Source organism: Haliotis rubra, unplaced genomic scaffold (genome assembly GCF_003918875.1).
Source record: "Haliotis rubra isolate DU_JTF1 unplaced genomic scaffold, ASM391887v1 Scf2, whole genome shotgun sequence".
Lineage (NCBI taxonomy): Eukaryota > Metazoa > Mollusca > Gastropoda > Lepetellida > Haliotidae > Haliotis > Haliotis rubra.
Window position 1 is genome coordinate 1,650,427 of NW_025766002.1, and position 11,661 is coordinate 1,662,087.

Below are 11,661 nucleotides of genomic sequence, written 5' to 3' on the forward strand. Positions count from 1 at the left end.
TATTTATTGAAGGATAATGTAGCATAAAAATCTAACGTGTGATTTCAGACACTTTTTGTTTGGCTTCGGCACGCAATTGCAAGAAATAAGCCGTTGGGGCAAGCCGTTATCTCTCAACAGTGTACTCCTCAAACGACCATGTGTGGAGTTTTAATCAGTTATCTCCCTTTCAGGGCTGTATTTTGATTGGATAATAACTTGGCGATACAGGCCGTGGTGTATATTTTGAAAACAATATTCCCGGACAGTGGCGTCTGATTGATCTGAGGGTAAAAACACACTCTTTGTCGCGTTTTTGATGAATGAAAAAGCTTTTACAAGAGGTTCATCTGGGTATTGTGTACATCTGTAGGGTTTTTCAGATCTGTTTCATCGCTTTTATTGATGTTAATACAGTGTCGCAAATTCATTTCATGATTTTCAATGTTTGACTTTGACGGAACATCAAACGTACATACGAGTTTTTTCGAAATATACTACGCAGACAATGTCCACAAACTAATATTCTTTCACAATAATTGAATATGGAACACGCGTGAGTCAGATTCAGAAACAGGAAAAGATTAGCCGAGAGCCGCGACGGGGTTCTAATCATGTAATTGACTGTAGGGCAGCTCTCGGTTAGGAAAAGATGGCAGCTAAAAGTTCTACAAAAACATTTTGAACCGAAGTTCGCAATAAAGGACAAGTCTTTAGTTGATCTGATCAGATCTATTATTTTGTCGACAATGCAACTCACAAATTTTGTTTATAATATAATTCATATGTTAATATTTACAATATTTCATTGGGGGTATAATTCAAATCTTTGATTAACAACATATGCTTTGTCACATTCAAGACTTTATTTATTCATTCCCTGTGCAGAAATATGTTGAAATGATATGGATATGACAGTATTTAACTATTTCATTTTGCCAATTGAACCAACAACCGTATATAATTTCAGGCTTCATTGCGGTGTGGAAACGTTTACAATGCCGTGCAGATTATTTATACATCAAAAGGCGATTACCTCTGCTTCAAGTGTAGAGAAGTACATCAGAACTCAAACTGACTCAGGTAATGAGATACTTCTTGTCATATTTGTACAGACATACAAATATTGAATGCTGTACCAGTTCTTTGTTGTCAATGGACCTATATATGATACTATAATGTTTATTCAATAATAACTGAAATTTTAACATAATACCCATAAGAGCTCATAATACAACAGCAAAGGTGCAACTGTAGGTGAAAAATGCTTAAAGATTATGTGGAATACTGATGAAAATAATGCATATAAACATGATAAAGAGAAGTCTGTCGTCATACGTTACTGTGCCAGTTCATATTGTGATTCATCTGTGCTCCCATAATGATCACTGGTTAAAAAATAGAGTTGTTCAGCTAAAAAGTTCTGAATATGTTGAATGAGGAAAGACAAATTTTAACTTCATAAAAATTTAATATGTCAGGTATCGAAATAGTGCTTAACTTGTGTGCCATGGAATGGTAAATATTGAAATGGCATAGTTGAAATATTTTCAATGTCCCCTGGCAAATGAATACATAAAATCATAAAAAATAATAATCACCATGATTTATTTAATGGAAAATGCGATAAATTTGACCATCTCAAATAATTAAAAACCTATTTTTGCACCCCATGAAACTGTTTATCTACCTGTTAACACTCTCAGTAGCAAAGATTAACATGGGCATGGCCATTCTTAATGTATAGCTTGTAGGTTAGTTTATGGGTCCAGGACAAATGAAGCTAACTTATTCTTGCAGTCATGATAGTGTTCAGGAAATACAGCTCTCAAGTTGAATCAGCCACCTGATGATGAAATCTGTACCTGGAACTGTGTAAGACTATTACTGTATAAATAGTATCACTGTTTCAGCTCAAGAGAATGTCCAGTTTATCTCCCCAGCTTGTCCAAACTCTGTGATACCTGATGTTGGGAAATACCCAACTGTGGGAGAGTTTGTGACGCGACTGTGTCGAAGCCATGGCCTGTTGGTCAGCCCTCGGGTTACTGTGTTGTCTATGGAGGAGAGTCTTCAGGCTTTACAACTGTGTCTGGCCAGCATGAACAAGGAGGTGAGTCAACTGTACAGGTGTGTCTGGCTAACATGAACAAGGAGGTGAGTCAACTGTACAGGTGTGTCTGGCTAACATGAACAAGGAGGTGAGTCAACTGTACAGGTGTGTCTGGCTAACATGAACAAGGAGGTGAGTCAACTGTACAGGTGTGTCTGGCTAGCATGAACAAGGAGATGAGTCAACTGTACAGGTGTGTCTGGCTAACATGAACAAGGAGATGAGTCAACTGTACAGGTGTGTCTGGCCAACATGAACAAGGAGATGAGTCTACTGTACAGGTGTGTCTGGCCAACATGAACAAGGAGGTGAGTCAACTGTACTGTGGTACAGGTGTGTCTGGCTAACATAAACAAGGAGGTGAGTCAACTGTACAGGTGTGTCTGGTACAATTATTTACAGGCCTCATTTATAAATCTTGAATATTTCTAACTAGACACTTTTAATGAACCACATACATGTGCCAGTCTCATTTTCTTGGCAGAAAGGGGACTCATTTGATGCAGAAAAAAGCAAGGTTCATGACTACTACCAGAAACTATCTGCAGAAAAAAGCAAGGTTCATGACTACTACCAGAAACTATCTGCGGCGAAGCTGAACCCAGATGAAGTGTTGTCCTCCCAGACTGGTGTAGAATTGCTGACTCAGTACAATTCCTTCCTGGCTGCTTGTGGACATGTGGACATCATGGATGTCGTGACAGCCTTTAATAATGAGTTAACCAAAGACCCCACAGATTCGGAGCTCCAGAGAGATCTGTCGACCACAACACTTGTATTTCTAGGTGTGCCAAGAAGTCAAACTGAGGTATGATGATCAGATGTTTGCTAGAAAAATAGAAATAGGACTAAAAATGAAAACAGTTATTGCTGTGCCCATTCTGTTTCAGAAGAAGTTCTCCTTGGGGTACATAAAAGCATTAAAATGTCCATTTTAAAACCCTACAGCAGCTGTAACACTATTTTAATAAAAATATTTACAAAACAAAAAACTCATCTTTGTCTTGTTCAACCACCCCTACAGATAAAAGAAATAGGACTAAAAATGAAAACAGTTATTGCTGGGCCCAGTTTCTATGGAAATTGTCAAAAAGACATGATTTGATGGTATCAAAATGTATTTCTTATTTCACATTTCACAATGAATCCTCTTTGAACAATTACTCAATTCCATTAGCCTTTGGCATTAGAGGTGGCAGTATTTATAATTATCAGAAATGTCAATTTTATTTTATTTTATTTTTGGTGGATCCATAACCCCGCCACTTCCCATGTTGAAGATGTCTGGCACCAGAATAGCCTTAATATGATCAGATTTGTTTTTCCTGTTGTGATAACTCCATGGTCCATCATGAAAAGGTTACATACATAATTACAGGTGTGCATGTTTCGCTGTTGTAGAAACTGCTGATGAGACAGTTGTGCAGAGGTGGTGACGTCACAGAGCTGTACGATGATGGTACATCTGAAGACACTGAAACCATCAGTCAACGTAACAGATCGCTGGAGGAGTTACTCCCCCTTGTTGTGGAAACACCAGTTAAGGGATCAAGACCTACTTCAGCTTCCATACAACAGGTTGGTGAGATTGAACTGATGTAAAGACTTTTCATACTTCTCTTTCTGTCTTGGTGGTATATATTGGTACATATTCAACATGTCATCCAAAAATGTAAAATGTGAGATCAAATGTTTTGTTGTACATATTGTTCAATATAACCAAGTCGATTCAAACTCGATACAGAGCACATGTGCTGTAATTGGGAATAGTCTCACCGCCTGGAAATCCACTCTTTCATTAATAATTATTCAACATGTCTTCTCATCCAAACATGTGAAAATGTAAAAGGAATGTTTCTACATACATTTTGTACAATATAACCAGTTTAATATAAAAAAACCAAACAATGACACATTATCTCATCTCAGTTTATCACAAGATTCATTTGTTCCTTTTTATAATACACACCATAGTATACTACATTGTATCCCTCCAAAGAATTCAGGTATATACAAACAGGTATAAACTTGCTCAATAACAGCTAAAATTTGAGCTAGCTCCTCCACATGAAGCTGATACCTAATTTCCTGCGATATGTAAGTTAAAGATGCATGTGCGATAACCCTGCCCGCAGGTATTCAGATTATACATGAATGGAAGTAAACCTTCTCATCCACTGTTGTAGGTGTTCACTCACAGAGTGCTGCTGGCGTATCTCCACGTTCTGGTGAACTCCCGCAGCGAGCTCGCACTGGCCCGCATCTTCAATGTACCAGATCGGGAGCTGGACCACCATGCCTTCACTGCTCTAAAACACGAGGCCAAGAGGAAGAAGATGTCCATGTTCCAGGTTAGCCCTCAATTGTTGACTCTCTTGTACAGTTGGCCCAGTGGTCTATGGCACGTGAATTCACACTACAGAGTTACATCCCTTAGGCACGCCAGGATCCTAGATTCGTCCTGTTTGTTCTTCTAGTTCTTTTTCAGAAGAAGTCCTCCTTGGGGTACATATAAGCATTTAAATGTCCATTTTAAATCCTACGACAGTTGTAACTATATTTTTTAATAAAATATTTACAAAACAAAAAAATTCGTTTTGTCTTGTGAGACTATCCCTACAGGGCCCCACCGGACCCCCTACAGCCAAGAGCAGGTAACTCTCGCCGTCTACCTCGTACCTCACTTTTCATGCTGTCGTTCTGTTGAATAGATGTCCATGTTCCAGGTTAGCCCTCAATTGTTGACTCTCTTGTACAGTTGGCCCGGTGGTCTATGGCACATGAATTCACGTTACAGAGTTACATCCCTTAGGCACCCCAGGATCCTAGATTCGTCCTGATTGTTTTTCTAGATTTGTCAGAACCATTCCGATGTGTATGGGTCACAACAAATCAGAAATTGTCTAAGAGTGGCATCACCTTCGACTCGTCCTCCAACAACAAGGTGATAAAGATAAATGCCCTTGTCAAGTGGCATCAAAACAAACTCACAAACTCGAGCCAGTTTCTTTACAATTTGAAATAACAGCTGAAACAAGTAAAATATTCTTACAGACTGCCACATCGTTCCTGATGCGTATCAGACTGGGTGGGAAGGGCTATGCCCCTGATACAGAGTGTCCCCTGAACCAGCATGTCAAGGGGCTCGGGGATCTCACGGAGTTGGTACAGAAGCTGTTGACTGTCGCAGAAGAGGTTTCAGATATCAGGTTCGACTCTCTTACTGATTTATAAATGTGGAATGAAGTTCAACTGTCTGTTGCCCTGTCTGGCACACAGTATTAAGGGAATTAGACAAGGACTGCTGACTCGGCGTCAGTATAACATGTCTAAGTTGGTTATCCATGTTACACTGTGACATCATGACTCGTACAATACAATGAATACAAGCAGCTGCACATGTATACATTGCTATGTGAGAGATAAAATTATCATGAATGCCACATTAAACCTCACCTCATACACTTTTACATTTTTCACATCTCTTAAACTAAAAGGTGTGTAACCTTGACTCCTTCCAGGGGATATCCCAGCTGGGATTTGTTTAAAGATTCCTAAGAATTTGTATCTGATTTTTAAATCAGTTCAGACATAGATGAGGTCAAGATGAGTGACCACTGGATTTGGGGGGAAATAATTAGATCTCCGAGCCCAACATGATCGGCATGCAGAAGTTTGTTGATTCAAATGTTTTCTAAAGTTGTACTTATGTTGTGGTGATTTCAGGTGTGCATGTCGCCGCATCTTAAACGTTGTGAAGAATCGACTTGTCAAATGTAAGCTGCTTAAGTTGAGGAAGGAGGATGTAGAGGTGGTGACTGAGCAACTTTACGACTGCATCTCACAGATTGTCGACGACATCGAGACCAGGACTGCTCACACCCCAGACAAGGTCTCAATGTTTTCAAATACAAGAAAACTTGGATATAACGATCTGCAAGAAACCACCAAAATGTGTTCATCAAATCTGTAGTCCATATCAGTGTTTTCAATTTATCGGGGGCAGTGGGGTAGCCTAGTAGTTAAAGCATTCACTCATCACGCCGGAGACCCAGGTTTGATTCCCCACATGGGTACAATGTGTGAAGCCCATTTCTGGTGTCCCCTGCGTGATATTGCTGGAATATTGCTAAAACCGGCGTAAAACTAAACTCACTTACTCAATGTATCAATATTTATTTCATTTATATGTTTAATTAGTAGTGTTGATAATAATTTCAGCAAAATTGTGTGTGAAATGTGTGCAACAGTTGTGATGAGATTACCGCCAGTGATGCCTTGAACGAAACATTAGTTGTCAGGAAATGGATACTAATATTAAAAAAGGCACTACTAAAAGTTATTGAGGTTGTCAGTTAAATATTTGTACATCTTTTTAGGAGAAATGCAATTGTTATTTGATGTCATTTCCTTGTTTTAACCTTGGAGTTCTTCTTCAGTCAATACTGAATTTTCGGACTATAGAAAAACAGGTATATAACTGCATTATCAGATGAAAACAATATGTTAAAATATTGTCAGGAGGTTCCATTAAATAGAGACATCTGATTGGCTAAGGGTTGGTGAGACCACTTCCTTGTAATTCCCATTCTGTTTTTAATGACTCAAGTGAATACCATAAGTTATCACATCTGAGTTGGAGTGTATATGTGTTTCAGTCTGCTGAGATGTGACTGCACTTAGGCCAGTGAATGTGAATGAAAACTTTGCATTATGTAATAAACAATACCATCAAACTAGAATTTTATACTTAATGATGTTGCAGCCCGCATCAGAAGGAGGATCTCTGATAGGACGACGGACTCTGAGAGTGATCAAGATACTGCTGGACAAAATGGCCAGTACCCAAGGGGGAGACAACTCCTGTGAGATGTACCTCAGTGACATGGCACTGAACCCCACCACGCCCACCAGAGTCCCATGCCTCATGTCACAGTTCAGGTATGTGAAGAACCTGTTTCTGTGTGTAGCAGGACACAGCGACTGATACCTACACAATGGTTTCACTGGTTGATGTGGGGATGGATAACCAAGTGGTTACCGTGTTTGCTCCTCTGGCTAATGGCCCAGGTTCAATTCTACACATAGGTAGAATGTGACATTCTTGCTTGGCAATGGTATAAGGATCTATACCGAAATGTCTCATAATAGATTAACATGTTGTCATCCATAGAGTACCTTACCATTATTGTCATTAAGAATTGCAAGTTGCTAAAACTTGTCATCCAATCAAATGACTCATAAGCAAGAACAATTCTGGGCCCAGTTAGAGACAGGAGAGACTGAGATTTCCCTTGTAAAACAAAGCCTATGATAGTAATGGAGATAGGTTCAGGGTATTTATCATAACCAAGATATAATTCCCTGGACCCTTATTCCCGAAACGTTCGTAGCCCTAAGACTTGTTAACTTTGATCGTAGCCAATGTGTTAAGAATGGGCTTAAGTTCATAGGGCTATGAACGTTTCGAGAATAGCTAACCTGGACTATCGCGGATGATATCAGAGGGAATGTTGTACTCTGTACTGTAGGCATTTACATTCTCCTGTTGCAGGTCCCCTGACATTGTCGCCATGGAAGAGGACAGCCCTGACAAGCCTGATGTCACCCGACTGTCCGACAGGGACTAACATCACAGCCTGAACTTGATGTAAGTCAGGAGTAATACATCAGCAGAGCATGTCTACATGAACTTGATAGTTACTGACATGATGTGAGATAATAGCTCTATAGCTATGCTCCTAGTTCCATCATTATAACATGGTTGTCATGATATCCCACTCCCAGTCAGTGACTCCTCTTGTCTGCCACAAGCAAGTGAGCATGTCACATGCCCAAACTACCAGAATATTTGTATAGTTATTCTAAATATGCTTAAATGAAAGAGCAAAGGTGCCAACAGCAAGTGTCCTTGTACTTTAACTATAATAGTACTTTATTACACTGTACATTGGAGTAGGGGCGGTGGGCTAGCCTAATGGTTAGAGCGTTGGCTCGTCACGCGAAAACCCGGGTTCGAATCCCCACATGGGTACAATGTGTGAAGCCCATTTCTGGTGTTCCCCGACGTGATGTTGCTCGAATATGGCTAAAAGCGGCGTAAAACCAAACTCAGTCAGTCAGTCAGTCAGTACATTGGAGTAGAGCATAGTGTATATCTTAATTATTTTCATATTGTTCTGATAATATATCAGGAATATATCAGATATTCTACCATGACATTTAAGTATGTTCGTTTTTGATTGGCTGTTACTGAAAAATTAGAAGTAGGAATATTTTGCACTCATTAACCCTAACAAAGGTAAACAAACATGTCGTCTGAAACTGTTACGCTTGACCTCGGCGATTTCTTTGATGTGTTTGGATCGGATATGGAGGAAAATATTGACCCAGCCTGGTTCCAACATGAAATGACTGAACAATCACCCAAAGTAACTCTAAGTACTGAAGGTATGAGTATGTAAACGTCATAATGTCCAGTTTCTATGCGTTGTAGTGAAGTTCAGCAGAGACTTAACCGGCTGCTTGCCCCATCCTGTGTCCAGACAGACTTTGAGCTGGCGGCAATTCATGCTATAGAGAGAGAGTTTCCGAGTGCTGAAGTGAAGGGTTGCTTCTTACACTACTGTCAGGCCATTTGGAGGAAGGTCCAGGATCTGGGACTTGCTGTTGCTTACAGAGAGGATCTGGAAATATCCAGATGGGTAAGAAGAGCGGCTGGACTACCCCTTTTACCCCAAAACAGTATCCAGGACACGTGGGTTGACGCCATGGACGACGCCCCGATGTACCAAGAGCGGCCACCTTCAACGATTACATGGTGACTACCTGGGTCGACGACGACGAAGATTCCGATCTGCCACTGTGGAACCATCACTCAACAACAGGTCCAAGGACAAACAACAACTTAGAGGGATTCCACAACCGCCTGTAACGGGGTCTCCCACATCGACACCCCAACATCTACCGATTTGTTGAGGTGATCAGGAAAGTTGAACACGCTGAGAGAGCGAAAATTTCCCAGATAGACTTTGGAGCAGCACAGAGGAGCAGAAAGAGAGTGTACAGAGAGATGGAGCATCGTTTGTGTCGCCTCAAGGAGCAGCTCAATCTTGGGCTGAAAACACCAATGCAGTTCCTTGACGCTGTGGGCCATCTCCTCAAATTGGGATAGAGACTTGTTTAAAAGACAAAAATTAACATTAAAAAGTTAACATGACCTGCTGCTCATATTCATGTCACGACCAGGAAGATATCTGTGTATTATATACATTTATTTGTGTAATTAAATCCATAAATTAAAACATTAAATCTTGTGTTCATGTGTTTGGGCTAGTCCATTGTCCAGGTAACAGGTAACAGGAAGGGGATTAGCAGTGCATTGGACCGTGAACTTCGTTGTTATAAGCTGTAGGGGTAATGGGAGGATACCATTGTAGTCTAGGCCTGTCAAAAAACTACGCAAGGGTAATGAGTGCATATTTAAAACGTGTTTTATTCATGGTGCATATATCATGGTAGAATGGAGATAATCCTATTGTGTTTACATTTTGGAAGTGATTATAGTTAGTTGAACTCTGCTAAATGTTTCATTTATCAGCATTCAACCAGCTATATTCACTTTCAAAATGTAAACACAAATGGATTATCTCCTAATTATAACATTTTTGCTGGTGTATGAAAGTTTCTTTATGATCTGTTAATATTTGCTTTTATTGCAGAAACAAATTACTTACGTTTTTGTTTTCTTTTTAGGAAAATTCTGAAGTTGTGTTGCCATGTGGAGAAAAGTTGACGCGTAAACAGCTCAATTCTGTCATTGTGTTTCCAAGGTGAGACATCAGGCAATTGTGTGTGGTGTTCAGTAATTGTCGAAAGATAAATTTGTGGTGACATTTCAGGTCATTCGCGTGGAGAGGTAGCTTAGTCATAAAGTATTAACTCGTCAGCCAAAAGGCCAAGCTTTTAATGTGTGAATCCCTGTTCTGGTGACCACTGCTGTGATGTTGGCACAATGTTGCCAAAAACGGCATAAAATTATACTCGCTCATTCCACTCTTACTCAGTTATAATCACCTCATTTCCAAACCTCTGCTGGCTAGCGAACAGTTATTGCCATATTTTAGCGGTATTTGCAAAATTACTCTGTCGTTCGTTAAATTCATGAAACAGAATTAATTATGATACTTTATTAGCTATTCACCATGTGTCCAGCCCATTCACTGCCGCCGATCATATTTATATAGAACGCGGCCGAAGGGAATCATGGCAGTATAAATAGATGTTTCCTCACAACTAACTGTAACAGTTATCGCCATTCAGAATAATATATATTTATATCTCACAGTAACCTTGAATAATTGATTTTGTGACTATTTGAGAGTTTATTTTACAGTAGATTGATAGGGAATGAAACAATTAATGACTTGTGAACATCAACTTGCTATGATATAGGTCGTGGGACATCCCCCCGACTAAGTTAACTTTTTTTATAGGTTTCATAACTTTATCTTTAATTTTTCTCTTATGTTACTTGCCGTGAAGAATTTTCTTTTGCTGTCCTTTATTGTTGTGAAATACCGTGGGAAAAATACCAGAATTGTAATAGACCGGAACTGCGCACGTGTGATACTGATGTGTTGGTGATAACTGTTGCGCGGCGATAACTGTTCACTCGCTAGTAGAGGTTAAAGAACTTCAACAGTTTGAATGTAACAAGAACTTATCTAACAAGTCAGTTTTAATAAACATGAAAAATCCACACTGATACTGGTTGAAGTTTTTGACACAAATGACCAATGGTTATTATCAAGGTAATTTGGCATTCCCAGCAAAAAATGCTAATCCTTTCATAGTAATGGGATGCAACTCTGAATTGCAGTTGTTTGACACAGTTAAAAGTGACAGTTGAGCAACTCTATAATTTACTCCACGTCTTCATTTCAGTAAAACAGTTGTTCATGCGTGCCCTGACACGGCCCAGATCCTGCTGGGAATGCCACCTGCCAAGAAGCGTGGGACCTGTGCTGCCTTGGACAAGGAGAATCTCTGTACAAAGCCCCCACTGAAGTCTGATCAACCAGCCAAGAAGAGAAAGATCTGTGACAAAGTGAGCAAAAACACGAAGACCACAGATGACACTTTATCTCAACCCACTCTGTCTCAACCAAGTTTGTCACAACCAACAGCTGCTCGGAAGAAAAAAGCTCCAGCTTCAAAGAAGGGTTGCCGTCGACAACTCCTGCCTCAGGTCAAGGGTCAACAGAAACTCACAGGGTTCTTTAGAGTTTGAATGTTAGTAAAGATATGATTGAAATGAGATAGACCAGTAAAAACTTTTATGTGTAACAAATGCTGGTATATGTTCAACAAAAAAGTGGCCATATCCATATTTGGTCTATAAAAATGTATAATAACTGTTATATTACCTACAACTATGGCCTAAGAATACAAACCAAACGAAATGCTGTTTTAATGTTTTGGGGGTAAAACAATTTCAACTTAAGTTTTCTTTAATGTTTCATCAGAGTAAACTGCTCATGGGTAATGAAAGCAAGCAGATATTTCAC

General features: G+C 39.7%; 1 protein-coding gene across 1 annotated transcript; it reads left to right on the forward strand.

The window, feature by feature from the left end:
* The first annotated feature begins 268 nt into the window (after positions 1-268).
* On the forward strand, positions 269-11,398 carry LOC124275256 (PCNA-interacting partner-like). Its single transcript, XM_046710736.1, has 15 exons — positions 269-333; positions 950-1,062; positions 1,893-2,092; positions 2,577-2,609; positions 2,652-2,900; positions 3,494-3,670; positions 4,279-4,443; positions 5,147-5,301; positions 5,819-5,984; positions 6,858-7,033; positions 7,647-7,721; positions 8,589-8,796; positions 9,117-9,239; positions 9,848-9,924; positions 11,039-11,398. The coding sequence occupies exons 1-15, from the start codon at positions 299-301 to the stop codon at positions 11,382-11,384; spliced, it is 2,298 nt and encodes a 765-aa protein (XP_046566692.1). The 5' UTR covers positions 269-298; the 3' UTR covers positions 11,385-11,398.
* The last annotated feature ends 263 nt before the right edge of the window (positions 11,399-11,661 follow it).

Coding starts and splice junctions, on each gene's coding strand:
- LOC124275256 (XM_046710736.1), top strand. CDS start 299: ATGAATGAAAAAGCTTTTACAAGAGGTTCATCTGG. Junction 2,093..2,576: donor TGGCCAGCATGAACAAGGAG/GTGAGTCAACTG, acceptor TTTTCTTGGCAG/AAAGGGGACTCATTTGATGC. Junction 7,722..8,588: donor CGACTGTCCGACAGGGACTA/ACATCACAGCCT, acceptor TATGCGTTGTAG/TGAAGTTCAGCAGAGACTTA.